Source organism: Petaurus breviceps, unplaced genomic scaffold (genome assembly GCF_028583685.1).
Source record: "Petaurus breviceps papuanus isolate PSGF00001 unplaced genomic scaffold, PetGlider_PUasm1.0 181, whole genome shotgun sequence".
In the NCBI taxonomy this organism is placed as follows: domain Eukaryota; kingdom Metazoa; phylum Chordata; class Mammalia; order Diprotodontia; family Petauridae; genus Petaurus; species Petaurus breviceps.
In genome coordinates this window covers 12,279,883-12,306,283 of record NW_027185784.1, presented here as the reverse complement: position 1 = coordinate 12,306,283, position 26,401 = coordinate 12,279,883, and the positions used below count along the sequence as shown (strand labels likewise).

At 44.5% G+C, this 26,401-nt stretch overlaps 1 protein-coding gene across 1 annotated transcript in view; it reads right to left on the bottom strand.

Annotated features, from left to right (window-relative positions):
• Positions 1–26,401, bottom strand: part of STRIP2 (striatin interacting protein 2) — an 82,005-nt gene that overhangs the window by 36,070 nt on the left and 19,534 nt on the right. Inside the window, exons 6-17 of the mRNA XM_069087202.1 lie at positions 26,204–26,272; positions 25,572–25,678; positions 24,664–24,791; positions 21,151–21,351; positions 19,557–19,771; positions 18,476–18,541; positions 16,411–16,474; positions 15,595–15,666; positions 14,267–14,341; positions 12,608–12,705; positions 7,996–8,122; positions 1,996–2,096 (exon numbers count right to left, since the gene is read on the bottom strand). Of these exons, the coding sequence (XP_068943303.1) occupies positions 1,996–2,096; positions 7,996–8,122; positions 12,608–12,705; positions 14,267–14,341; positions 15,595–15,666; positions 16,411–16,474; positions 18,476–18,541; positions 19,557–19,771; positions 21,151–21,351; positions 24,664–24,791; positions 25,572–25,678; positions 26,204–26,272 (1,323 nt within the window). The remainder of the gene's footprint in view (positions 1–1,995; positions 2,097–7,995; positions 8,123–12,607; positions 12,706–14,266; positions 14,342–15,594; positions 15,667–16,410; positions 16,475–18,475; positions 18,542–19,556; positions 19,772–21,150; positions 21,352–24,663; positions 24,792–25,571; positions 25,679–26,203; positions 26,273–26,401) is intronic.

The window sequence follows — 26,401 nt, the reverse complement described above, 5'->3', positions numbered from 1 at the left end:
TTTTTTTTTTTTTTTTTTTTGCTCTTTGGAGGGCAATTGGGGTTAAGCGACTTGCCCAAGGTCACACGGCTAGTTTTTTTGTGTGTTAAGTGTCTGAAGCCAGACTGACTCCAGGGCTGGTGCTCTATTCACTGCGCCACCTAGCTGCCCCTGTTCTTTCATTCTTGAAGTAGAAAGTATACAACTCCCAGAGTCAGGAGACCTGAGTGTGATAGTAATATACTATGTGACCTTGGGCCTCAGTTTCTTAATCTCTTCTTCTCTTGATGCTATGATACACAGTGTGCATGACCCCTAAAATCCTCTCTTGCCCTAGAATTCTATCACTTTATGACTTTCTTGAAGTTACAGAACTAGTTAAGTGGTTGAGCCCAGATCCAGAACCAGATCGTGATTTCGATCAGTGTCCCTTCCCGAATGCAAAAAAGTCCTTTCTAGAGAACCCTTAGAAAACAAAAAGCCTTTGGTGGTAATGGTGAAATTTTAGGCACTACAAAGAGAGGGGGGTAGATATCTAGGCCCTACTCCTCCTCCACACTCCTTTGGCAGTCATGCATTTTTCTTGTAATCAGTGCCTAACTCTAACCATTCCTTTTAATCTAAAACACTTCCTTTGTTTTAAAAACACCTCCTCAAAACCCATAGATGTTCATTCATATAACTCCCATGATTCACAAGTGAGAAGCAAGCCGGTTTCTGCCATAACTAAGCACTTGGATCACATTGTTTGAAGAACAGCTGCTCTTGCCTTTTAACCTTAAGGGCCTGCTCTGGCCACAGAGAGAGAGAGAAAATGGTAGGAGCAGGACCAGAAAAGAATTTCTAGGCCTCTCCTGCTCCTGGGGTCCAGGCATTTAGCTGAGGTGCTGGAATGACTCAAACGTTCTAGGATTTCCTCCTTGGATATAATTTCATCCAGCTCTCACACTTCCCAGATGAGGAAACCAAGGCTTAGAGTAAGAAAGTCATTTGCTCAAGGTCAAAGTACATGACGAAGCCAAGATTCAAATGAAAGTCTTATGATTATGTTATATTGTCTTCCTTTATATCAGGAAGGAGCAGATGCACAGATACGGTTATACTTTTGCAAAAACTTCTGGCTTTGGGGATTAAAGAATCCCTAACAATATATACCCATTCAGAACTGGAATTAAAGCTAAGAGATCTAGAACTCTGTTCTCTACTTCCTACCCCAACACTCCCAGTACCCACCCACCCAGTTTCTTCCATCCCTACCCATCAAGGCACTGCCTTCTTAATCTAACTGCTGGTTGTATGTTCTTCTACTCAACCCTCTTCTAGGGTCAGCTTATGAGAAGGCCACTTCTGTCCCCCCCAAAAATCCTTCCGAGTTACCTATTAAAATTCACAATTAGAGTTTCATTTAAGTTTTGAAAGCTCTTAGGTCTCTGAAAGTGGCCCATTACAACACAAATGTGTCTGGGAAGAGTTAACACCTAAATTTCCATCCGTCAATTTTCAAAGGTGACAGCTCATTTAGCTGAATCAGCAGTGTCCACCCAGGACTGGGAACCTGGAGTGAAGGCAGGTCTTCAGGAAATGAGAAACAAAGAAAATTCTATTCAATTTCCAAAATACCAACTCTACCTCCACCCTACTTTTGTCCAGGGCATGCACCACCACATTCTATTACACAAGGTGTCCAGACCATGGGTAACAAGTCTCTGGATTCTAAAGAAGAAACATTATCAAATACCTTGCAACTGAAACCCCCTCCATATGTTGTCTCCCCCTATTAGAAGTGCTTCTTACAGGAGAAACTGTCTTTTTTTTAAATTTGTACTTAGCACAGTACTTTTGACATAGCAGACTTAACCACTATTAATTATTAAAACCAATGAAAAATTAACATTCTACACATAAAACTTATAATCTATTATTTTAATTATAATTTTTCATTTCACAAATTAAACATTCTAAATTATTAAGAACAAGAATAAGTTTAAATACTTTTTCATCCATTCACTCAGTTACCTGTTTTTGGCTGTGATGTAGGATAAGATATTTTGATTGAAGAACTTCAGGATCAGGGGAATACAATTGGCAAACACCAGGTGTTGAGACACATATTCAAACTAAATCAAAAGAACCAAAGGCAGTTGTGTGGGAATTTGGCTACTGGGCAGGTAGGATGAGGACTGGGAGAAAACACACATAAGAACAAGGAGGGAATTCATGAATCCTTCCTGTTTTCCAGTGACATCCGCAGCACTAAGCTTCCATTTCCCATTTCCCATAATAGTACTCTACAATTCACAAAGGACTTTCCTCACAACAACCCAGCGAGGTAACTACTATAGATATTACTATTCCCATTTTAGTGATCAGGAAAGTAAGATTTAGAGAAGTAAACTGACTTGCCCAGGGTCACACAACCAGTAAGTGATAAGTGATCCAGGGCCTCCAACTCTGAATCTAGCACTGTAACACTACACACACTACGTGTCTTCCCTTCAGGGCTGTAACATCTGGGGCAACTCAACTTTTTACCCTATCCTGGAATTTTTCTCTCTAGGTATCAGTTTCCCAATCTGTGAAATGGGGCTAGAATTCTTCAACCCCCTACTATACATACAACTGTGTAATAAGTAGAGTCTATACAAAAAGTGAAATGTGACTTAGTAGCTAGACAGATCTGTCTGATAGTGAGATGCTTGCAAAAAAAACATCAATTTTTTTAAACCAAGATAATTATGAAGTGATGTGTTTTTTCTTAATCCAAAAGGAATCCCATAGGAAGAGCTATCTTTCACAGCACTAAATGTCTGGTCCATAATGGCCCTACTATTCCAGATTTAGCCAGGACAGGTGCACTCCAGCCCCAAAAACTGCCATCAATATAGAGGGAATGAAAGGAAGTACCCTAGGAAGGGGTTGCTACTCAGTTACCAGGAACCAGAGGAACCAAAAGCACAACCTCAAACAGAGTGAGCTGTGAGTGCTCATGATCTCAGGAGGCAGCCAGGAATGGGAAAGGTATCAGGGATTCTGAAACTGGATAGACTCAGGGCCCAAAGATATGCTGAGGGCAGAGAGTCAAGGAGGGGCAGAGGTCATCAACAAATATTTACAAGGCAACCAATATGCACCAGGAACTGTTCTAATAAATGTTGGGGATGTAAAGGACAAACAGGAAATAATATAGTAGCGCACCTTGGGAGGATGGGGGGAGGGGAACAGTCATTCTTTGTTGAATGTTAAAGCTGAAAGGGATCTTAGTCATCATCAAGTCCAACTCCCTTTTTCTACAGAGCAGGAAACTGAGGCCCAAAGTTGCACAGGTGATTATTGGCAGAGCCAAGATCTGGTGCCCAAACTAACAAACATTATATTGAATCACCCATCGTCCAAAATACATATATTTCTATAAGTTCTATATATAGTTCTATAAGTCACTTAATCCCAATTGTGTTATAAGTCAAAGTTCTAAGTCTTCCCTGAAAAGTTTTTTTAGTGGTGTCATTGGAAAGGTCCCCCTACACTGGTCTCATGCCAGAGACAGAGCAGGAATGAGCTCAGTTATAGACTCTCAGAGTGGGGAGGGACCTCAAGGGCCCTACTGATACTCGAAAAAAAAATTTTTTTTTTATTTTTTGGAGGGCAATTGAGGTTAAGTGACTTGCCCAAAGTCACACAGCTAGTAAGTATGTCAAGTGTCTGAGGCTGGATTCGAACTCAGGTCCTCTATTCACTGTGCCACCTAGCCACCCCATTGAAAATGAATTCTAACCCAAGTATACCTAATAAATTGTCACGTAGTTTCTGCCTGAAGACTTCCAGTGAAGGAAACCCACTTACTCCCTAAGCAGCCCCTCCCACTTTTGGACATCTCTAATTTTTAGAAGTTCTTTCTTCCTTATATCAAGCCAAAATCTGCTTCTCTGAAGCTTTCACCCACTCCACCACTCTAAGCAGAGAAAGTCTAATTCTTCTTTCTTGTGCTTATTTTGGAAGCAATCAGGGTTAAGGGACTTGCCCAGGGCCACATGGCTAGTATCAGAGGCCAAATCTGAACTCAGGTTGTCCTGACTCCAGGGTCAGTTCTCTATCCACTGTGCCACTCAGCTGACCCTAATTCTTCTTTCACATGATAGCCCTTTAAAATACTTGAAGACAGTTATCAGGTTCTCTTCTTCCTCCCCTCCTCTCCAAGCCCTCTCTTCTCCAGGCTAAACAACTCCAATTCCTTCCTTTGATCCTTGTCAGACATGCCCTTCCATCCCCTCACCATCCTCTGGATGTTCTCCAGCTGGTCAATATCCTTCCTAAAAATGTGGTAGCCAGAACTGGTCATCCAGATGGGGACCGAAGTGGGCAGAGTACAGCAGGACAGTCATCTCCCTGACCCTGGACAGTGGAAGATGCAGCTTAAGCTTAATGGGAAGGGAACATGTTACTATGATTCCCGCTACTAGAAATCCCTCCCTTCTCTAGAGTCACCACCAAAGGGAGGGTGGTGACCACAGCAAGCTTAGGTCTTCTAGTTTATGCTCTGCTGAGCTATGTATAGGGGAAGAGATGGGGCATAGCTGTGTTGTTTCCCACCATATCTCTCTTCTATGGAAACTTTTATGGTTGAGTTTGGTGGCTCACTGGGTCTGCGAAGAAGGAGCTGTCATGTACCCTGAATTTGTCAAGATACAAAGAGAAGCCCTATTGGAGTCACTGCCTATCCAGTTATCAATTTGTCTATCCTCCCAACCATACAATAATTGTAGTTCACGTGGATATAACACGTGAAGGTTTCTGATCATGTCACCCTGCCTGGCTCCCCTCCAATTCAATAAATGTCAATGACTTCTTATTACCTCCCCCAAGATCAAATATAGAATCCTGTTTGACATCTAAAGCCCTTCATAACCTGACTCCTCCCTCCTCCCTTTCCAGTTTTCTGACACTCACACCCGTCCATATACTCTACAGTCCAATAACTCTGGCCCCCTTGCTGTTCCTTACATGGACACCCTCAGCCTGGTCTTTTCTCTGACTGTCCCTGATGCCAGGAAAACTCTCTTGCCTCATCTCCATCTCGTGCTTCCCTGTTTTCCTCCAGATCTCAGCTAAGAACCCCCTCCGGCAAGCAGCCTTTCTTGCTCCCTCATAAGCTTAGTGGATTAATTTCTATTTGCCCCCATCTATATCTCCAGCTCACTTATGCCTCTTTGTTTGCATACTGTCTACCCCACTGGACTTTGAACTCCTTGAGAGCGCAGGTTCTATTTGCCTTTGTATCCTCAGGGCTTAGCACAGAGCCTGGCACAGGGAAGGCACTTGCCAAGTAGCTTGTTGACTGACTGGCTGTCTAGAGCATGCTTTTCTCTCAACCACCCCAGGAGGTAGGTCTTGCAAATATTATTATCCCTATTTCATAGATAAGTAAGCTAAGGCTCAGGGGAGTTTGTTTTGAGAGAAGCAGCTGGCAGAAAAATGGATAGAGCCTTGGGCTTGGAGTCAGGAAGATCTGAGTTCAAATCTGACTTCAGATATTTCCTGTGTGACCCTGGGCAAGTCACTTGACCTCTGCCTCACTTTCTTCAACTGTAAAATGGAAATTAATAACTTCCCCTTGCAGGGTTGTGAGGATTAAATGAGATAGCTGTCAAAAGTGCTTAGCTCTATGTCTGGAACACAGTAGGTGTTCAATAAATCCTTGTTTCCTTCCTTCCTTCCTTCCCATTCACTCAGGGTAACATAGCTAGGAAATGTTAGCCGCAGGATTCCAACTTAAGTTGTCTGATTCTAGAACAAGTATTCTTTCCTTCACACTTTGTTGCTGTTCAGCTGTTTTAGTCATGTCCTACTTCTCCTGACCCCATTTTGGGGTTCCTTTATCCTCTGCCTACTTTCCCTCACAGTCATAACCACCTCCTCCCTCTACCATGAGAAGCTGCCTGACTCAGCAAATAGAACAGTGGAATCAAAATCAGAAGAATCTGGGTTTGAATCCTGCCTCAGACATGTGACCTTGGACAAACCACTGATTCTCTCTTTGAGCCTCAGGTTTCCCTGCTATAAGATGAAGATAATAGCAAGACCTACCTCAAAGGGTTGTAGTGAGGCTCAGACATACAGATAATATATGTAAACTGCTTGGTAAACCTTGAAAGTTCAATAAAACTCAGCTACTATAAGCATTATTATTACTCTTCTGGCTAAAAACCGAAGAAGACTCAGTTAACCCAGGACTTCCCAACACTGTATATTTCTTTGGGGTACATCGAGAGGTCAAGATACCCTGTGGGAAACAGTCTACTACATAGTCGAGGGTTGATAAAGTCAAGCCCAAGAGAAACACACACACACACACACACACACACACACACACATTCAAATACCCCCCTATCCCCACCTGTTTCCTCCGTGCTCTTAGACCTCCCCCCCACCAGCCACAGTTTTGTTCTAATATCCCAAAGGAAAAAGGGACCTGATTTCCCAGTTTATCAGGCAATGTCCTAATGCAGGCCAGGAAGTCTTGTTTTCCACCCTGTTCACACTATGAGAAATCGTGTCTAGTTCCCTTTTTTTCCCTCATATAGCCACCACCCAAGTTCAGGCCTTATCATCTCTTGCCTAGACAATTGCAATATCTTATTTAAATGGTCTTCCTACCTGAAATCTCTCCCCATTTGAATCTATCCTACTGAGTCACCCAAGTGTTATTCCTAAAGCACAAGTCTGACTACATTCCACACATCTACCCATTCCCAACTCCAGAAACTTCTATGATTCTCCATTACCTATAGGATCAAATATAGACTTTTCTGGAATCTGCAGCTCCTTTACAACCTAGCTAGCCCCTAGCTTCCTTTCTCAGCTTTTGACGCCCCCCTCCACAAACGTTACAATCCAGCCACACTGGCCTGTGGGTTACTCCTCACACATGACTCACTATCCCCCATGCTTTGAACACTCCTCCTCTTAACCTCATAGAATTCCTGGTTTCTTTTAAGCCTCATCTCAAATACAGCATCCTCCAGGAGGCCTCTCCCTATGTTTCCAGCTGCTATTAACTTCTCCCTCAAGGCCACCTTTCCCAGCTCTGTATTTATCTTGTACGAACAGATTTATGTATGTGTTATTGCCTCCTCTAAAACGTAAGCTCCCAAAGACATGAATCACTTTGGTTTTTTGTTTGTAACTCTTAGCACAGCACCTGACACACAGTAAGAACTTAATAAATGCTCTTTATGTCTTGTTAATTGACTAAGGGATAACCTAGATAACCTGGGTAACCTAGGCGAGGACAGGAAAGGAAGGAAAGCAACTCAGTTTGGCTGAGTGTCTTTATGCAAGTTCTTGTCGTGGCCTCTATAAGGGGAGGAGGCTAATTGATATCCCACTTTATTTGGTATTATTTTAGTAAGGCTTAGTCAATTTGTTATGATCAGTGTACTATGCATTGGTTGGCCCCCTCATTATGTGAATTTGAGTTCTCATAAGCCTGTAACTTCAGTTGCCTATTGTTAAATTTAAAAATTAAATAATTGAGAATTCTATCTAATCAGAACCAATGTTTGCAATGTTTCCTAATAAATTCAGACTTGATTTTATAGGCCTTATTAGTAAAATTTCTAAGAATTTAACTTCACTATTCCTATGACTAAAGTCCAGCTATAAAAATTCTAATCCATTGGCCGTTGCTGACCATGGGGAAAGATGAGTTAATGTGGTGATAAGATGTTTGTCCACCATGAGACTTTGCAGAGAATATTAGTTATGGGATGCAGCACCACACCAACTAATCAGGAGTAAAATGCATCTCCACAGTCACTGTATAAATGCTATAAAGGAGCTGCTCTGTCTATCGGGGGTGTCCTTGACCACTGAGGAGCCTTGGATCCGATTTATTGGTGTTTGCTAGCCATACTGATAAGCTGAGCATGCTCAGAATGCTGTGCCTCAGTTTCTCTTTAGCATAGCTTCGATGGCTGCAGGCCTCTCCCAGGGGGGGACCAGGGGCTCTCAGCAGCTCACCTGGTAGATGTGATTGAGTTTGAAGTGCTTCAGCAGCAGGAGCAGCACAGCAGAGACACTCTTTACAATGATCTCCTTGTGTCTGTTCACATCGATGCCCAGCTTCATGCTCTGAAGCACGGTGATACTGGAATGGAAGAGAAGAAAAGGGAAGAGGCTGAAGAGGAGGAAGCACCTGGGGGGCCGCAGCTTCCTGGACTTGAATCCTGCATCTGGGGTTTCAGTTCTGGCTCAGCCAATTACTAGCTCTGTAGCCCTGAGCACATCAGATAACCTCTTTGAGTCTCAGTTTCTTTACCTGTAAAATGGGAATAATAATACTTGTACTGTCTATAACTCACAAGGTGATTGTGAGAAAGGTGCTTGGTAAACTGTACCATAGAACCACGAATGATTCTAAAAATGCAGCAATGGGACCCAGCTGGTGAGTCTTGAAGACTCAGGAATTTGAACTGAGGAAGTAATGACACTCACAAGAAGCCCAACCCCATGCTATGGAATAATACAAATTAATAACCCACATTAATATAGCGCTTTTAGATTTGAAAGTGCTTTCCTTATGATTGCCCTTTAGGGCTGAGTTAGGCAGGTATTATTCCCATTTTACAGATCGGGGAAACTCTCATCCAGAGGTAAGGCAATCTGAATTGCCCGTCTACCTGCAACCAGTTAAGTGTTGGAGCCAGGATTTGAGCCCAGGTCTCCTGATTCCCACATCCAGTGAAAGGTCCTATGAAATAAAACACATTCACTTGTTACCTCAATCCCTAGCTATTTAAGGAAATTGTGGGACACTCCATGCCCAAGCCCAAGGAAGGAGCTAGAATGAATGTCCAGCTTCCTCTCAATGGGCAAACATATGTGAAACAAGGTTCTATGTTCTTGCTCTCATGGCAAATGACATTTCCCCTGAGGATGACCTGGGTGCTGTGGGCCTCCCTCGAGGGTCCAGGTTACCTCTGGGGGGATGTAAGGTAGCTCAGGTCTCTCTCTCATGAGGAGTGTTAATAATGGGTTTGGAGACAAAGCCAAACAGTGAGACTAGATAGATTCCAGCCACATGACACAGTGGAGCATGGCACTGTGGGGCAGAAAGCCTGGGTTCTGATTTCAGTTCTGCCTCTTACAACATAGGACTTTTGGCAACTCCTTTAACCTCCCTGGGCCTCAGTTTCATTGTCTACAGTGAGAATCACCCCTGACTTCCCTTCAGCTCCAGGCTCTTTGTTTTTACATATTAAAGTACTTCCAGCTCTGAATCTATGACCTACCCTACCTGGGTTAGAGAAGAGGATACTTGTGTGGGGTCAGTCAAGCCAGCTGACATTTACTCTGCTACGTATGTGAACAAAGGGCCAGATAAGTCTCAGAGCAGGGCAGCAGTTGGGTTGCAGTGGCCTGGTGCCCCTCAGTGCCAGGCTAGGCTGTCAATCCTGGAAGAAGTAGTCAGGAACCTGAAGGGAAGGTCTATATTCCTTAGGTGGCTGCATGTGGGCCCTCTGCTGTTCTAGGGATTCGACACAGAGTTCTTCAACAGGGGATGGGAGTGATGAAGACAGGTGCAACAGATGCAGCCCAGAACTTCTCAATCCCTTATCCCTAGAGAGAGGGGCCTGTCAGGATATGTAGCCTACACTTCAGTGCTGTCCAAAAAGAGGGCAGCACCTGGGAGGGGACAGCACTCTGGGAAGCCAGGCCAACTGCCAGAGCCTGGGGTTCTGAACCAGAAACTAGCTAAGCAGTCATTTCATGTACCAGGGAAGGCATCACAAGACCAGATGAGCTGAAAGACCTAAGCCCTCTGGCCAAAGCATGACCAATAAGCAGTGACTTCAAAAGTGTGAGGATGAAACATCCCCCACCAAAAGTGATGGGAGAGAGAAAGAAGAAGAAAAGGAGGGAAGAGGAGGAAAGGGAAAGGGAGGGAGGGAGAAGGAGAAAGGGGAGAGGGAGGAAGGGAAGAGAAAGAAAGAGAGGGAGAGAGGGAAAGGGGGGAGAGAGAGAGAAGGAAAGGGGGGAAGGGGGAAAGAGGGAAAGAGAAAAAGAGAGAGAGAACATGCTATATGTTCTCAGATATGGCCAATGTGTTGACTTGCTTTGCTGGACTATATATATTTATTTGTTACAAGAGGAGGCTTCTATTTGGGAGTGAGTGGGAGAAGAAGGGTTATTAAAAGTGATAGATATAAGAAAAAAAAATTAATAAAATATTTTTAAGTGCTGAGAAGAAAAAAAAAGTAGTACAGAAAGAGCTACAAAAAGAACAGTTTTACTACCACTTTGTTAAACATTAGGTACATAGTATCCCAAAAATGCACCAAAATTTGGAACATCCTTCGTGTGTGTGTGTGTGTACAACTTAAAAAAAAAACACCTCACATAGCAGAAGTTTACACTTTCTTATTCAATCTTCTTTTCTTTCTATCTTGAAATATTTGTATCTGTTGATAACTGTTAATGTACACAAGAAAAAAGTTGGGTTTTTTAAAACACCAAATAGAATTAGGGGGCAGAATTCTTTCCATTCATTCATTCATTAATTCTGTATTTATTGTGTCCAAGGCAGAAAAATTTTAAAACTCAAAATCTTATGGAAGTGAATGTTAAAAACTAAAAATAAGTTATTTTATAAAACAACAACTAGGAATTCTCTCCCTTCTAATCACTGCCATTGAAATCCTTTTCATCTCCAAGACCCAGTTCAGAAACCACTTTCTCCATGAAACTTTCCCTGATCCCCCCATCCAGAAATAGGCTCTCCTCCTTTGGATTTATCAGAATCTCCTTTTCTACCACACTGTAGTATAACGGGGAAAGTATAATGGATGTATATTCAAGAGATCAGAGGCCCTTTCATTTTCAAAGTATGGCTGTGACGAAGTCACTTATTCCTCTGAGCCTCAAGCGTTCACTATTTGTCAAGTGTTAAAAATGTGTGAACTATTTCATCCAAGATTGTCATAAGCAATGGCCAACTGTTACCATTGCACCATTGCTCTCAAGTTCCACCTTGTCTATGAAGTCCTTCCTGATCCTCTTGCCCAATGAATTTACCTTGTACCTACTTATTTATGTACACAAGGTTTCTCCTGATAGAGTGTAAGCTCCTTGAGGGTGAAGCTTGTTAAAGAATTTCATCTTTGTATCCCTAGCAACTATTGAGTGCCTGGAATATAGTAAAACATGGCTTGTTTATTGTTGTAATCAAATTCTAAATTGTATTGTAGGTTATTTGCAACAACAGTGAGAGGGGTTATTATTATATTTGGGTTATTTGTATCAACACTAGGAGAGATGATTATATTTATAGGCTATTTGTAGCAACAGTGTGAGAGGTTATTGTTACATTTATAGGCTATTTGTAGCAACAGCCCAAATCAGTCAAGAAAGTTAAGCCAATTTTGATGTTGTTTAGTTGTTTTTCAATTGCGTCCAACTCTTCATGACTCCTTTTGGGGTTTGCTTGGGAAAGATACTGGAGTGGTTTGCCATTTCCTTCTTCAGCTCCTTTTATAGACGAAGAAACTGAGGCAAACTGGGTTAAGTGACTTACCCAGGGTCACACAGCTAGTAAATATCTGAGGCCGGATTTGAACTCATAAAGATGAGTCTCCCTTACTCCAGACTGTCCACTGAGCCACCTAGTTGCCTGGTAAGCCAATATTAGATGTATATTAAGAGAGGCACAGAGGAAAGGAAGTGATTGTCCCTCTGTACTCTGCCCTTATCAGATCACATCTGAGTTTAACATTCTGTTGTAGGCCTCACATTTTGGGAAGGACACTGATAAGTTAGCATGTCCAGAGGATAGAATCCAGGATAGTGAAGGGCGTTGAGTTCATGTTATATGATGATCAACTATAGAAACAAGGGTTGCTTAGCAAGAGAAGACAAGATTCAGGGAAACCATGGTGGCCATCTTCAAGCGTCTGACTAACCATCATCATGTGGAAGAGGAATCACACTCATTCCACTTGGCAAAAGCAGTGTCAAATAATGGAGGTTGGAAGGAGGTAAATTTATGCTTAATATGAGGGAAAACTTCCTGCCAATTAAAGCTGCCTAAAAGTAGAAGGTGCTGTCTGAGGAGAATGACTTCTCCTTTGCTTAAGCTCTTTAAGCCAAGGCTGAATGACTTGTTAGATACATAATGTTGCTGTTCAGTCATTTCAGTCGTGTCCAACTCATCATGACCCCGTTTGGGGTTTTCTTTGCAGAGGTACTGGAGTGGTTTGCCATTTCCTTCTCCAGCTTATTTTACAGATGAGAAAACTGAGGCAAACAGGGTTAAGTGATTTGCCCGGGGTCTTATAGTCAGTAAGTGTCTGAGGTCAATTTGAACTCTGTTCTTTCCTACCTCCAGGCCTGGCACTCCACTGTGCCACCTAGCTTAATGAATTGCCTGAGCCCCAGGTCAATAAAAATGACTTGCCTAGGGGCAGATAGATGACCAGAGGTAGGCCATGAACTCAGGTCTTCCCGATCCAAGGTCATTCTTCTACACTTTACACTATCACTGCTTATCACCTTGCATATGGTAGGGGTAATACATATTTGCTGTGCTCAAAAAAACAGCTTGTACCCAAATGCCAAGCCCAAGGGGAACACTCACGGCATCTCCTCGGGCAAGACGTCTGCCAGGATGTTGATTGAATCTGTCTTGGCCTTGGAAGTTGGGGCTGCAGCCAAGAGAATCTTCAGCAGAGCAATCTGTGAATGGAGAAGACACAGTTCCCTATTCCCCACCCCCAGAGATGCAGAGCTGGAAGAGACCCAAGGCAGCTCCCCGTCTTTCCATCTCACTCAAGTGGAGACATTGAGCAGTTTTCAGTTTCTTAGCATTTTGCATTTGGAGGGGGTTCCCTCAGTATTCTCATGGTATGGGGGAGACAGCATAGGACTGGGAGGCAGGAGGCCTCAGTACAGACATGTTTGTCCCAGCACTCGGCAGGCCAACCATTTGATTTCTCTGAACATCAGTTTCTGGGATGAGAGAGTAAGTTGAGAATACTTGGCAAGGCTTGAAGCTCTATAGAATTGCCCGTTCCTATTTTTATTTTTATTCCTCTTCTGTCTTCAGAGGCAGAGAGGAGGGAATGAGCATTTATTAAGTGTCCAATGTGTGCTGGGCACTGTGCTAAGCACTTTATGGATATAATCTTCTATGTTCTGAAGAACTAACATTTGTGGAGGGGAGAGAGCTCCAAACGGAACAGAATCGCCCAAATTAATAACTAAATTGAGAATTGGGATAATTGATAATAAGAACCAGCATTTACACTTTAAGGTTTGCATAGTATTTCATTTGATCCTCTAAAAAACCTGTGAATGGCTGCTATTATTATTCCCGTTTTACAGGGGAGGAAACTGAGGCAAATAGTGACTTGCGGAGAGTCACAGTTAGTCAGCGCCTCAGGAGGGATTTTAACTCAGGTCCTCCTGTATCCAAGATCCAAGGCTGTATCCACTGACACACTTAGCTGCTTCCAAGATTCACGTCCTTAAAGAATTTTCTTGCCAAGATGAAGGAAAGGAGATTTGAGGGAGACAGGGAAAAAATACCATAGGAATCAGATGGGTAAAGAAAATAACCCCCAAAGCCCTGTTACCATCTACCCTCTTTCTTCCTCTGAATTCAGACCCAACTAAAGAGTCCCAGAGTGTCTAGGATTCAGAAAGGCCATTAGCTGACTTAGCACACGGAAACACTCACTCCACTGTGGTTGTCTGTCCTTTGACAGAGGACAATGGAGTGGTCTTTCCGAATTCCATTGAATAAATTTGGAAAGGCTTCTCAGGATCAGAAGAACTGATTTTGAGTTATGCCAGCTGTGCCCCCAACTAGCTGTAAGATCTTGGATGAAGCCTTCTTCGACCTAAGTTTCCTCATCCATAAAATGAAGAAGTTGAACTAAATGATGCATAAGGTCCCCACCAGCTCGGACAGTTTGGACTCCTATGAGTCTGAAACATTAGAAAAGGACTAGGCCTTCTCAGCTGAGCTCTCTTCCTCCCAAAAAGGCCTGCTCCCCCTTTTAACAAAGCCCGGGGGCCACAGTTTGTGCTGGCCTGCACTAGAATGACTCATGCAGACTACAGAAGTGCACTTAACTGTGCACCATCTCAACTCTTCAGGGAAGCCTTTGGAGTCCAGTGGTTTCATCCTAGACGGTCCTAAATGAGAAGTCAGCCCTGAACGGTTCCTATGGCTGCTTCCCAGAGCAGAGGAGTGAAGTCAGGGCCTGGGAGAGGGGGACGCTGCTTAACCTACCATGTACTGTGGGAGATTATACAGCATGGCCTGGTAAAGGATTTCACACGGGGTCTGCTGTACCTCTTCTTCTCCCTGTGCCAGGAAGCAGAAAGATTATTCAGCATATCTAGACCACTCACTTTCTATTTGCCTGGGGCTTCTTCCTGGCTAATTTAGGAGAGGCAGTGTGGCTTCGTGCTAGACGAGCACTGAATTGGGGGGCAGATAAGAAATGTGAGTTCAGATCACAGCTATGTCTAATGAGCTGTGTCACCATGGGCCTCGTAAGCTCTCTGGGCCTCATTTTTCAAATCTGTAAAATGAAGAGAGTTTCTAGGATTCTTCACAGCTCTAATGTTGCTTGGCTCTATTCCTCCCATCCCCATGGCTGGTGGCCCAGAATTTTTCTTGCTGTTTTGCAGGTGGGGAGAACAATGCAGCATCCCTATGCTGAAACCCAGGAGGATTAGAGCCAGGGACCCAGGAGTTAGTCCACCAAAGCTCCTGCCAAGGCTTCGTTAGACACAGGGAGGGATGTGCCATGAGCTGGATATACCTGAGCTCAGCACAGAGCCCCAGGCAAGACTATGACACACAGTGATGAGGACAGAACGCCTAAAGCTCTCTTACATTGTCAGAGCTGAAGGGAGGGGAGGCAGGAGAAGAGGAAGAGAAGAACCTAGTGGAAGGAAAAGAGAGAACTGGAGGAGGAGGAAGAGAGAAGAAGAGGAAGAGGAGGAGGAAAAAGAGGAGGAGAGAAGAAGAGGAAGAAGAAGAGGAGGAGGAGGAATAGGAAGAAGAGGAAGAGGAGAGAAGAGCAATGTGTCAAAGGGCAGAGAGAGGAAGAAGAGACAGGGATATGTCCATAAGACATCCTTTGGGGTAGGAGGAGAAAAGCAGGAAACAGAGAGTAGAAAGGTGTCTTCCCCTTCCCCTTCTTGGCCCAAAGTATGCAACTACCCCAACATTTTTCATCTTGGTGACAAATATTTGCTGCCCTATATGACATTTCACTTTTATAGGATGAGGGATGGGAGAGGAGAGATGGGAGTGAGAGGCCACAGTGTGGCCAATCCTACACCCGTCCTCTCCCCCAATGCAGGACTCCTGGGCCCTGTGGACATAGCTCTTGGGACTCAAACCAGGTTCAGTCTCTGTACTGAGGACAACAAAAGTGGCACCAGGGCCTTGGCAAACAGGGTGCTTGAAGAATGAGGACAGGGTGTCTTCTCTTTCCCCACATTCTGGTTGTTCTTCCTTGATAGCACTGAGCCTGCACAGAATTCCAAAACCCCATCTGTGTCTGCCTTCTGCCTTCCCCACAAGCACCAGGCCTCTTGTCTCACCAGGGACATGGGACATTTCTCCAGCTCCTCTTCATTTTTGATCTGAACGTCAGAGATAGAGATGTACTTGTGCTGGGGAGATAGGTAGAAATTAGAACATGGGGAGAGAGACAAAAATGATTTTGCTGTGATGGTGGAGAGCAAAGTTATACCCACATCTAGGCCAGGGTGTGTTCCAAAACCCAAGCAGATACTGCTCAGCCAAAACATAGGAAAAGTATAGAGCATGCACTTGTCCTAGAGCCATGGGCTTGAGAGGCCTGCTTTCATAGTAGAGGGTTTGGGCAATCTTAGCACACTGTGTGCAACTAGGACTGGCACAGGACCAAGGTGTTCATCTATGTGTGGCCCCAAGCAATGGCTAACCACAACCTAGCCTTAAATGGATGATACGATCATAGATTTAGAGTTGGACAGGTCCAAGGTCATCAAATCCAATCCATTCTACAGATGAGGAAACTGAGGCCTCTTAACTAATTTGCCCGAGGCTGTCCAGATAGTAATTATCTGGCAACCCAGGCCTTCCTGACTTCAAGTCCAACTTACTACTGTTTGCTGAAATAAACCTACTTAAAGAGATGGAGATAGAGAGGAAGGAATGAAAGGAGAAGAAATGAAGGAGAGGGGAAAGGAAAAAGGGAAAAAAGGAAAATGTTCATCATGTTGGATTGTTCTCAAAAGGACAAAGTTAATAGATCCCAGAGAGAGCCCTGATCTCATCTTCTTGGGTGAGTGGTCAGAGTGAGATGTTAGGATTCTGGGACATTCCTGATGACCAAGTCGACTTCCCCACCCTGGCACAGTAAGCTTGGTTACCTGTTTCAAGGTCTTCACGCTTTCATGGATGGGCCTCGGCAATCCCACCAATGTGTCTGTGTCCCTACAGGAGGTAAATACACCCAAGGCACCCAGATTAAAGGCCTCACCCAGAATCACAAAGAAAAATCCAGCTTCCTGACCAGTTCCCTTCCCATGAGCCGCAGGCCCTTCCTTCCTTCTCTCATCATCTCAGACACCTCCCATAGCTTCCAAAGACCCTGTTGTAGCCAAAGGAAACAAGGGACATTGAGAGGATGGTCAATGTTAGAGATGCTTGAGGGGAGGAGAAAAAGACCCACTTAGTCTCTGGCTAGAAACGTCAACTCCACATCATCTTTCCCACCTGAAAAAGGTCCCTAGCCTCGGGTCCTTTTGTCTTCTTTGACTGGGAACCTCAGAAGCAAGAAGGACCCCTAGTCCAAATAGGGGGACCCATCTTTGGAATTACAGTGGTACAGGACAAGAAATCTGATCTGTTTACCAGGTGAAATCTGGCAGCACCAGCACCATGGACAGAAACCCTTGGTCTGGAATCAGAAGAATGGGGTCCACGTCCCAGCTCTGACACTGAGTAATCGTGTAACCAAGCACTAGTAGAATAACATTTATTTAGCACTCACTGTGCCAGGCCCTGTGCTAAGCATGTCATCAACGTTATCTCATTTGATCCTCAAAATAACCCTACAAGGTGGGCACTGTCATTATTCTTATTTTACGTATGAGGAAACTGAGGCTAGCAGAGGTTAAGTGACTTGTACAAAGTCACATAGCTAGTATTTTGGGTTGGATTTGAACTCAGATCTTCCTGACCAGAGGACCAGTTCTCTATTGTGCCACCTGGCTGCCTACCTAAGTATCTTAAGCTTACAAAAGAATGCAAATTCCCTGAGAGGAGGTACAAGGTCATTTTTACAGTGCCTGGGCACAGAGCAGGCTCTTAGTAAATGCATCTTGCATTGCATTGGTTTTCTTCTCTGTAAGATGGGAATAATGACATTTGTGCCCTCCTAGGATTGTCATGAGCAAAGTGCTTTGCAAACCTTAAGAAGCTGCATCCATAGCCCTTCCTCCTTACAGATCTGGGGGTCCAAAGGTATGAAATGTTACATATAATGTGGGATATATATTGTAACATTGCATATGACAGCATATAGATTCTTTCCATAGGTTGGAAATTACATTTTGCTGAATTTTTATTCCCTTTTTTCTTTTTTAAAATTCTTTTTACAAGAGATAGTTCTCTAAGAGGAGGGAGGGAAGGGATATAAAAGGGAATCTAGGTGATGTACCAACAAAAGATATGAACAAAAGTCTCTTTTAAAAAGGTTATATATCACTTAACCCCAATTGCCCTCAAAAAAAAAAAGGCAAGAAAAAAGTAAAAAGGTTATATAGGGGTGGCTAGGTAGCACAGTGAATAGAGCACTGACCCTGGAGTCAGGACAACCTGAGTTCAAATCCGACCTCAGGCACTTGACATGTTTACTAGTTGTGTGACCTTGGGCAAGTCACTTAACCCCAACTGCCTTGCCTTCCGCCCTCCAAAAAATAAAAATAAAATGGCTATATAGATGTCAGTGATCAGGATCATAGGATGATGCAGCTTGAAGATGCAGCCTTTAGAGAGGCTATGGGATTTGTCCAGAGTCCTAACTAGTCAGTAGCACAGCTTCTGGAATTCCAGAAGCTCAGCCTAAGATATATGGAACTCCTTAAGTGATGCTCTGGAAAGGAAGGAGAGAGGGGAGGTAGGGGATGGGAAGGAGGTCTCCAAGTCCAGCCTTTTCTCAGTACAGTACATAGGAAAACGGTGGGGAGGGCCTGGCTTCAAGGCCTAGTTCTGCCACTGACTAGCTGGCTGACCTCAACCAGGCACCCAGACTTCCCTGGGCCTCAGTTTCTCTCCTTATAAAATGAAAAGGGGCAGACAGGGCTCTTCCAATTCTGACATCCCATGACTGCCAGGCAGCACTTTCTAATTTTGTCTGCTCCTTATGTCAAGAACTCACCACACACTCTCACATACCCCATCATCCCTCCCCCAGATTGCAAAGGCACTTACTGTCCCAGGGTGAAGCCGATGAATTTGTTCCTGCTAATCTCCAAGAAGTGCTCAATGTCCTTCTGTCTGAGGGGACAGCAAAGAAATCAGATAGAAAGATAGACAGAAAAGTCAGTCAGCCAGTCAACAAGCATTTATTAACTTACTAGGTAACAGGTACATTTAAAAAAAGCATATTGGGGTGGCTAGGTGGCTCAGTGAGTAGAGCACCAGCCCTGGAGTCAGGAGGACCTGAGTTCAAATCTGGCCTCAGACACTTAACACTTACTAGTCATGTGACCTTGGGCAAGTCACTTAACCCCAATTACCCTGCCCTCCATCCTCCAAAAAAAAAAAAAGCATATTGCAAAAGAAAGTCTTCAAAGGCCTTCATGCCTAGGTCCTGAGATGTGGGACGTGGGGAGTGGGGACTAGAGAAGAGAAAAAGGGGCAGCTAAGTGGCCCAGAAGGCTATTAGAACCCAGAATTTCTGGCTCTCCATTGAGCTTGTTTTTGTTGGAATTTTTCCCATTTCTGATCAAACATACCCAACCTTTGGAGTTCAGGGTAGACCTCCTGGAAAAGTCCCACACTCTGCCAATAAGCATTAATTAAGCACTTACTATATGCAAGGCAGAGAGACTTTAAGGGCCTAGGTCCTCACGCCCTGAAATGTGGGGAAGAGAGTGGGAGTAGAGAAGATAGAAAAAGGCAGTCAACAGCTCCAGAAAACTTAGAACCCAGAATTCCTATCTCCCAGTCAAGCTCACTTTGTTTTAGAGAATGCCCTCCAGTGAAGGCACGTCTCATGTAGGCCTTCTGTTATTTTGCTATGGGAGCTTGTCCCATTTCTGCGGGAGTAGATAGAGTGCTGGGCCTAGAGTCAGGAAGACCTGAGTTCAAATCTAGCCTCAAACACTTTGTAGCTATGTGACCCTGGGCAATCACTTAACCTTTGTCTACCTCGGTTTCCCCGATTGTAAAGTAAAGATAATCGTAGCACCTACACCTCGTGGGGATGTTGTGAGGATTAAATCATATCTGTAAAATGTTCGGCAGAGCACCTGGCACACAGGCTCTTCCCCTTCCTGGTCAAACACACCTGACCTTGGGGGCCCAGGGCAAACCCTTGGGGAAAGTCACGCGCTCTGTGGTGGGGGCCTGGGAGGGTCGCGGTGGGACCAGGGGTCCCCGCTCCAGCAGGTCAAGCTCTCCATCCAGGACGCCTGCCTCCTCCTCCTCCTCCGGGGGAGGCTCCTCATTCTTGAAGAGATCTCTCTCATTGTAGATGTCCAGGCTGTCCTGCTTTGTGAGGAGCTGCTGGGCCAAGGCAGAGGTGAATGGGAGTCACAAAGAACAGTCCTTATCCCGCAGCTGTTCCCCTCCCTTCAGACCCTGCTGCAAGGAGCCGCGTAGGGGGTGGGAGGGAGGTTTAGGGCCATGCCAGCGCCTCCAAAGTGACTCTTCTTTTCCAAGGACCCCATTTCCCATTCCTTACCCCCTTGGCTCTGTCCCAATACAGGAAACTCCCAATGGGTCACACTAATAGAAGAGGGGCAAGTGGCATAGCCACAAGCCCCTTCTACCCACCCCATGACAGTGAAGGGTCCACAGGTCATTTTAAGTTAGCTTCGACAATGCCCTACATTGCTTTTTTTGAGGGATTCAGGGAGGGGAGGCAAGGCATGTGGAGTAAAAGACATTCCTTCCTAATGTGAGCATTCAGATTATTATCCGTTCCAGCCAATTAACTGAGTTGGTTTCAATATGGTGTAAAGGAGATTTGAGTTACGCATGGGTCAGTTCCATGGCCTGATCCTCAGTCCTTATATGCCTTCAAACCTGGGCCAGCAATCTATATTCCTAGTTGCAAAGCTAACAAAGTGAGCAAATAACTCACTCTAAAACCTTCCCCAAGGCTTGGGGTGGGGGGAATCTCTAAGCAAGTAAGCTGGGGTAGTAGCATCATCTTCAGGCATAAAGGACAGTGCCTGCCCCCGACAACCTAGGGTCCTGAAAGGAATGCTGTGTCTTGAAGCATCTACTCCCCCCACAAGATACACACATCCCTTTGGGGCCTTCTGTTATTTTATTGATAAATGTAGGTCTTTTCCCATTCCTGGTCAAATATAGCCAGCCTCAGGGGCCTGGGGAGACAAACACACCCAGCAGAGGAAGCCTGGGTTAGCAGAGGCAAGAGTAAGAGGCCACACTCCAGGAGCTCCAGGGCCTGGGGATAGAGGTCCATAAAAACTCTCTTTCCTGGTTTGCTTTGCAAAGCCCTGTGTAGCCCCTGTGGGGCCTGTGGAAACTCAGAACTCTTGGGGGTTGGACACCAAGAGCCTAAGGTAGGTCAGTGTTTAGTTAAGAGTCTGGCTGGACATTCCTTGTGGGGCCTGGACTCAATAACCAGTCCCAAGGGGGGGCAGGTCAAAGCAAGTCAAAACACCAGAGCCTGGTGTTATACTGATGCTATAATGACACTGTCTGCCCCAATAGGACACTGAGAACTCTTCTGAGGAGATGGCCCCAATCCCTGGGACTTCCACAGAGGAGGCCAGGTTGGGTCAAGAATGATCATACTGTCCTCTCCCCCTTCTCTGCTGCAGATGGGGATCTGGCTTCAGGTGGCATTTCCAGGTCTGGACTTTGTTCATCTGTGCAAAAGCAGCATCACTCAGGAGACAGCCACTCACCTTCCGCCCCCGGCGGCCTCTCTGTTTGGAGGACTGTGGTGCCATCTGTGACTCCCCCAGGTCCAGGGTATAGGAGGGAGGTGAGGCAGCCCTCATGCTTCGGACCACCTGGATGCTGTCCTCTGCCAGCGGGGGAAGGCCAAATTCTGCCCTCTTCTGTATCTTCAAGGCCTGTAGGATCTCAAAACCACCCAGGGTAAACTGAAGTGGGGAGAGGGGGAGGAGAAAAGGGAAGAGAGAGAGAGAGAGAGAGAGAGAGAGAGAGAAGGGCAATGGATATGAGAGGCAAGCTTCACCCTCTTTAGTCAACAACCCAATAGGAACTAGGAAGAAGAAAAAGGGGCATATTACCAGGGTATTAACCTTGGTTCTTAGGAACTTGGGGTTTAAGATGCTGATTAATAATAGCTTTAAAAATCATAATTACTTATAACTGTTTTATTAAAAGATCAACATTGAACATCAATATGGCCAACTAAACTTGCTTGGTAATTACATTTAAATTGATGTTATATTTATATGGCTATGACTCTTTGGACCAGTCCCTTAAACTCCCTGAGCCTCAGTTTCCTTATTTGTAAAATGGGGATAATAATATTTGTACTGCTTCAAACTGATGCGAGAAAAAATGCTTTGTAAAACTAAAAGCATCATAGAAATATTAGTTTCTAATTATTTTTACTATAGCACTTTGCATGCGTTAACTAACTTTATCTTAATGACTTTTGTTGTTCAGTCATTTCAGTCGTGCCTTAATCTTCGTGACCCTTTTGGGGTTTTCTTGGCAAAGACATTGGACAGGTTTACCACTTCTTTCTCTGGCTCATTTTACAGATGAGAAAATTGAGGTAAACAGGGTGAAGTGACTTCCCAGGCTTTAGTAAGGGTCTGAGGCCAGATTTGAACTCAGGACTTCCTGACCCCAAGCCCAGTGCTCTATCCACTTCACCAACTAGCTGCCCCATGCTAACAACAGGCCTGTGAAATAGGTGGTACAAACTTATCTCATTTTATAGCTGAAGAAACTGTATCTAAGATCACACTATTTTTCCATCTCAGAGTGCATAACAGCTTCAGGGGAAGGACACATACACAGGCCAAAATGGGGGCTGCCTGGGCCTCATTAGACAAACAAGCTGATAAAAGTCTGGTTCTCCCCTTCAAGGATCAGAATTCAGGCATCCTAAACCAAGCCAGAAAGGCTCTTAGTGGCATTGTGGAGGATCGGTCTCTCTTGCTGATAGGAATAGCCATTAGTAAATCTGCTCCCCCATGTGGCCAGGTAGAGAAGGTAAGTAATAGTGTAAGGTAGATGTGCATAGTTATATGTTTCTTTACTGTGGAGTCAGTGAATCTTGATATAGAACTTTGTCTTTGGAGGGATGTATGTGTGTAAGTAGGTAAGGGTGTGGTTGTGGGTGTATATATATATATATACATGTATATATATATATATATGTGTGTGTGTATATATATACATACATACAGTGTGCCTAATAACAATAAGTGATATGTCCTTTTTATAGCACTGAATATATAGTTTCAAAACCAACACTAAATTATCCCTGTGATAAAAAATATTTCTATATTGTAAGACAGAGTTAGAATAGGAAAAGTCAGGTGGAATTAATGAAACAATATTAATAACTGACTTTTATATAGTACTTTAAGGTTTGCAAAATGCTTTTTTCTACATTATCTAATCTGATCATCACAACAGTTGAAGAAAATGAGTCGTAAAGGCATATTATTCCTGCTTTAATAATGCAATACATTCTTTTAAAGTAGGTGCTATTATCATGGGGGCAGCTAGGTGGCACAGTGGATAGAGTATAGGGCTGAGTCAGGAAGACTCATTTTCTTGAGTTCAGATCTGGCCTCAGACACTCACTAGCTGTGTGACCCAGGGAAAGTCCCTTAACTATTTGTCTCAGCTTCCTCGTCTGTAAAATGATCTGGAGGATTAACTGTGCCAAGAAAACCCCAAATGGGGTCACAAGGAGTCATACATGACTGAACAAGCTATTATCACCCCCATCTTACAGGTGAGAAAACTGAGGCTCAGGGAGGTTACTCGTCTTACCCATGACTCCAAGATCAGCATCTTTTTCACTGTTATGCCACCTATAGCATACTATTTGTACTGCATTATAGTATACTTATTGATGTTGCCATATGACTTGGAGAACAGGGACAAGCGTTCTTTTCCATGCCTTCCCAGTGCCTATTACATCCCTGCTGTGGTGGATCCAGGTCTAATTTCAGAGTCAGGAAGACCTCTCAGTTTATAATCCTGCCTCTGGTCCATACTAACTATGGAACCCTAGGCAAATCCCTTAATCTCACTGAGACTCAGTTTCATCATCTGTAAAATGGGGGTGACAACAGCATCTACTTCAAAAGATTGTGTTATTATCCCTATTTTTCTGACAAGAAAACTGAGGCTAAAAGAGGTTTAGTCACATTAAATATCAGAGGCAGGATTTGAACCTAGACCTCCCCTGACTCCAAGTCTAATGTTCTTTCCACTAGAGGGAGACAGACTGGACATATGATTTCATTGGTATAGAGGACTCCTAAGTCAATGCAGCAATTTCTTTTTTTTTGTTTGACTGTGCATATTTGTTATAAAAATTTTTTCTTTTTCAGTTGGGGGAGGGGATGGAAGAGAAAGAAGGTGAATTTTTGTTAATTGAAGAAAAAGTTAATAGAATTTTTTAAAAAGTATGCTGGAAGCTCATAGAAGGTTAGTGACTTGATCAAGATCATGTGACATGAGTTAGCAATGAGGCCAGGACTAGATCCCAGGCATGCTCAATTTTTAGGACCCCCTCCCCCAACTTTTTTTTTTGGAGGGGGGAAGGCAAGGCAATTGGGGTTAAGTGACTTGCCCAAGGTCACACAGCTAGTTAAGTGTCAAGTGTCTGAGGCTAGATTTGACTCAAGTCCTCCTGACTCTAGGGCTGGTGCTCTATTCACTGTGCCACCTAGTTGAATCCCCCCCTTCCCCAACTTTTAAAAATAACTACATTATATTCCATTTCTAAACCTTCCCTTTCTCCTTTCCTCTACCTGCCTTTCCATGCTACATAAGGAAAAGCTTCCTCTAACCACCACACATGAAATTATCTCTTTCTCTACTTCTAATTCCATAAGAAAAGAGTGGCAGAAAGAACCGTGGACTGGAGAGTGAGTCAAAAAATGGACCCAAGGCCTCCCCGTAACTGGCTAAATTAGTGTGGGAAAACTCTGTGAAGCTCAGCTCCTTCATCTCAAAAATGAGAAGTGTGCAACAAATTCTCTAAACTGCTGTACATTATGAGAGACCTATGTGACCCTTAGGTCTTTGTTTATCCTGTGACAATTTTCTCCTTTGACCCAGCATCCCGCTGCCTCCCACCCAAGCTTAGGAAGCCTAGAGGGAAGAAAAGGGGAGTCAGGGAGTTAATGCAACTGCTCCATCACTCATGTCTGATGAGGCAGGAAGGGGACAGGGTGGGCTGGATGACTCACCAGGACCACCTTCCAGAGTAGGAGCAGTACCTTCTTCATGGGGAAGTGAGGGGCAAGACCACTGCAGAATTTGGTGATCATGGAGAAGAGTAAGAGGACAAATGGCTCCTCACTGTGCACTGGGAGGCCTGGTGAGAAGAGGGTATTGAGAGGCACAGCCTGTAAGGGGAACCCTCACCACTTGCAGCCCTCCCTGTTTGCTAACACACACACACACACACACACACTCAGGAAGGAGGCTTATGACTAAACTGCATGGACATAGTTATTTAGTGTGAAAATGGTTAAGACGCAGAGTGCTGTTCACCAAGGGCAAAATGCAAATAACTTAGTAGTAATAAAAACGGTTAAGAAGCTTACATCTCTTCAGTGCTTTCCCTATAAAAAATCTTAATGAAATTTCACAGAATCCACTTCATTTGTGCCCCCACTGACTATTTCAAAGATTTCACAGATCATAAACTATCCTCATTAGTATCCCAGTAGGTATGGAAGGACTGGGGGGGGTCACTATCCCTACTTTACAGCTGAGGAAAGAGAGGCACAGAAAGGTTAAATAAACAACTTGCTCAAGATAAAACAGCAAATAGGTCATAGGAAGATAGATTTAGAGTTGGAAGGAACCTCTGAGGTCACCTAGTCCAACTCATCTCATTTTACAGGTGAAGAAACTGAGTCAGGGTACTAAGCCAAGGTCACATAGGCAATGACAGAGCAGGATTGAAACACCAAATTCAGCACCCTCTGTGGCAGCCAGTTCTGCTGATAAGTAACATCACAACATGACTATGCCATGACAAGAGGAGGCATTAGTCTCAGGGAGATACTCAAACAGCACGGCCATGGCCATCTGCTTCTCCCTCCATAAGCCAATGGTGCATCCCACTTCCTCATTCCTTCCTCCTCACTCAGCTCTGTTCGGAAGGCTTCCCGGGCTGCCCTCCATCCACTGGGGTCTGTCTCCCGCTCCAGGCGAATGTTTTCCACCATCAGGTACATGACACTGAGCAGCACTCTGGGGTGGAGAGGAGACAGGTTGGAGGACCGTGGCATTGCGGCTCTTGGCCTGGTGGTTTGGGGAAATGAGATGCAAACTGGCTGACCCATGGGAGGTAAGTCTATGTGTCTGACAGGTGTGGGTCTGGGAGACTTTCCTCTGTGTCTAAGGGCTGGGGTGCTTCAACCCCACAGTCAGTGGTCTGGAGGGAGGGAAGAAGGGAGGAAAGAAGGAAGGGGAGTGAATGGGAAAAATAGTGGGAAAGTGGTAAGCCAGCATTACTGACTTCCCCTTTGCCCAGCCTGGAGTTTCTCTCTCTATTGATCTCATCCACCTAAGTTATCACTAGGTCCTAGAATGTCCACCTTTTCCCTCTAGTTTCCCTAATGGCCCAAGAGCTAACCAGGCTTGCATGAGACTAGAATCCAAGAGTTCTGGCTCTTGATTCAACCCTCTCCTATAGAGCTCCCGTGCTGGTAACACCCTCTAGTGTGGGCCTTCAGGGGAGGCCCTAAGGATCAGACATCCATAATCCCTGTTCACCTGAGTTCTGTGCTGTCTGCGAGAGAGATGGCTGGTTTCCGAAGGGCACTGCTACAGGCTTGACTGTTGCTGCCATGAGGAGAAAGGAGACAGTATGGGAACTCACAAGAGGCCAATTCACTGGCCATGTCTGGGATTCTCTCTTTCTCTTACACACACACACACACACACACACACACACACACACACACACACACA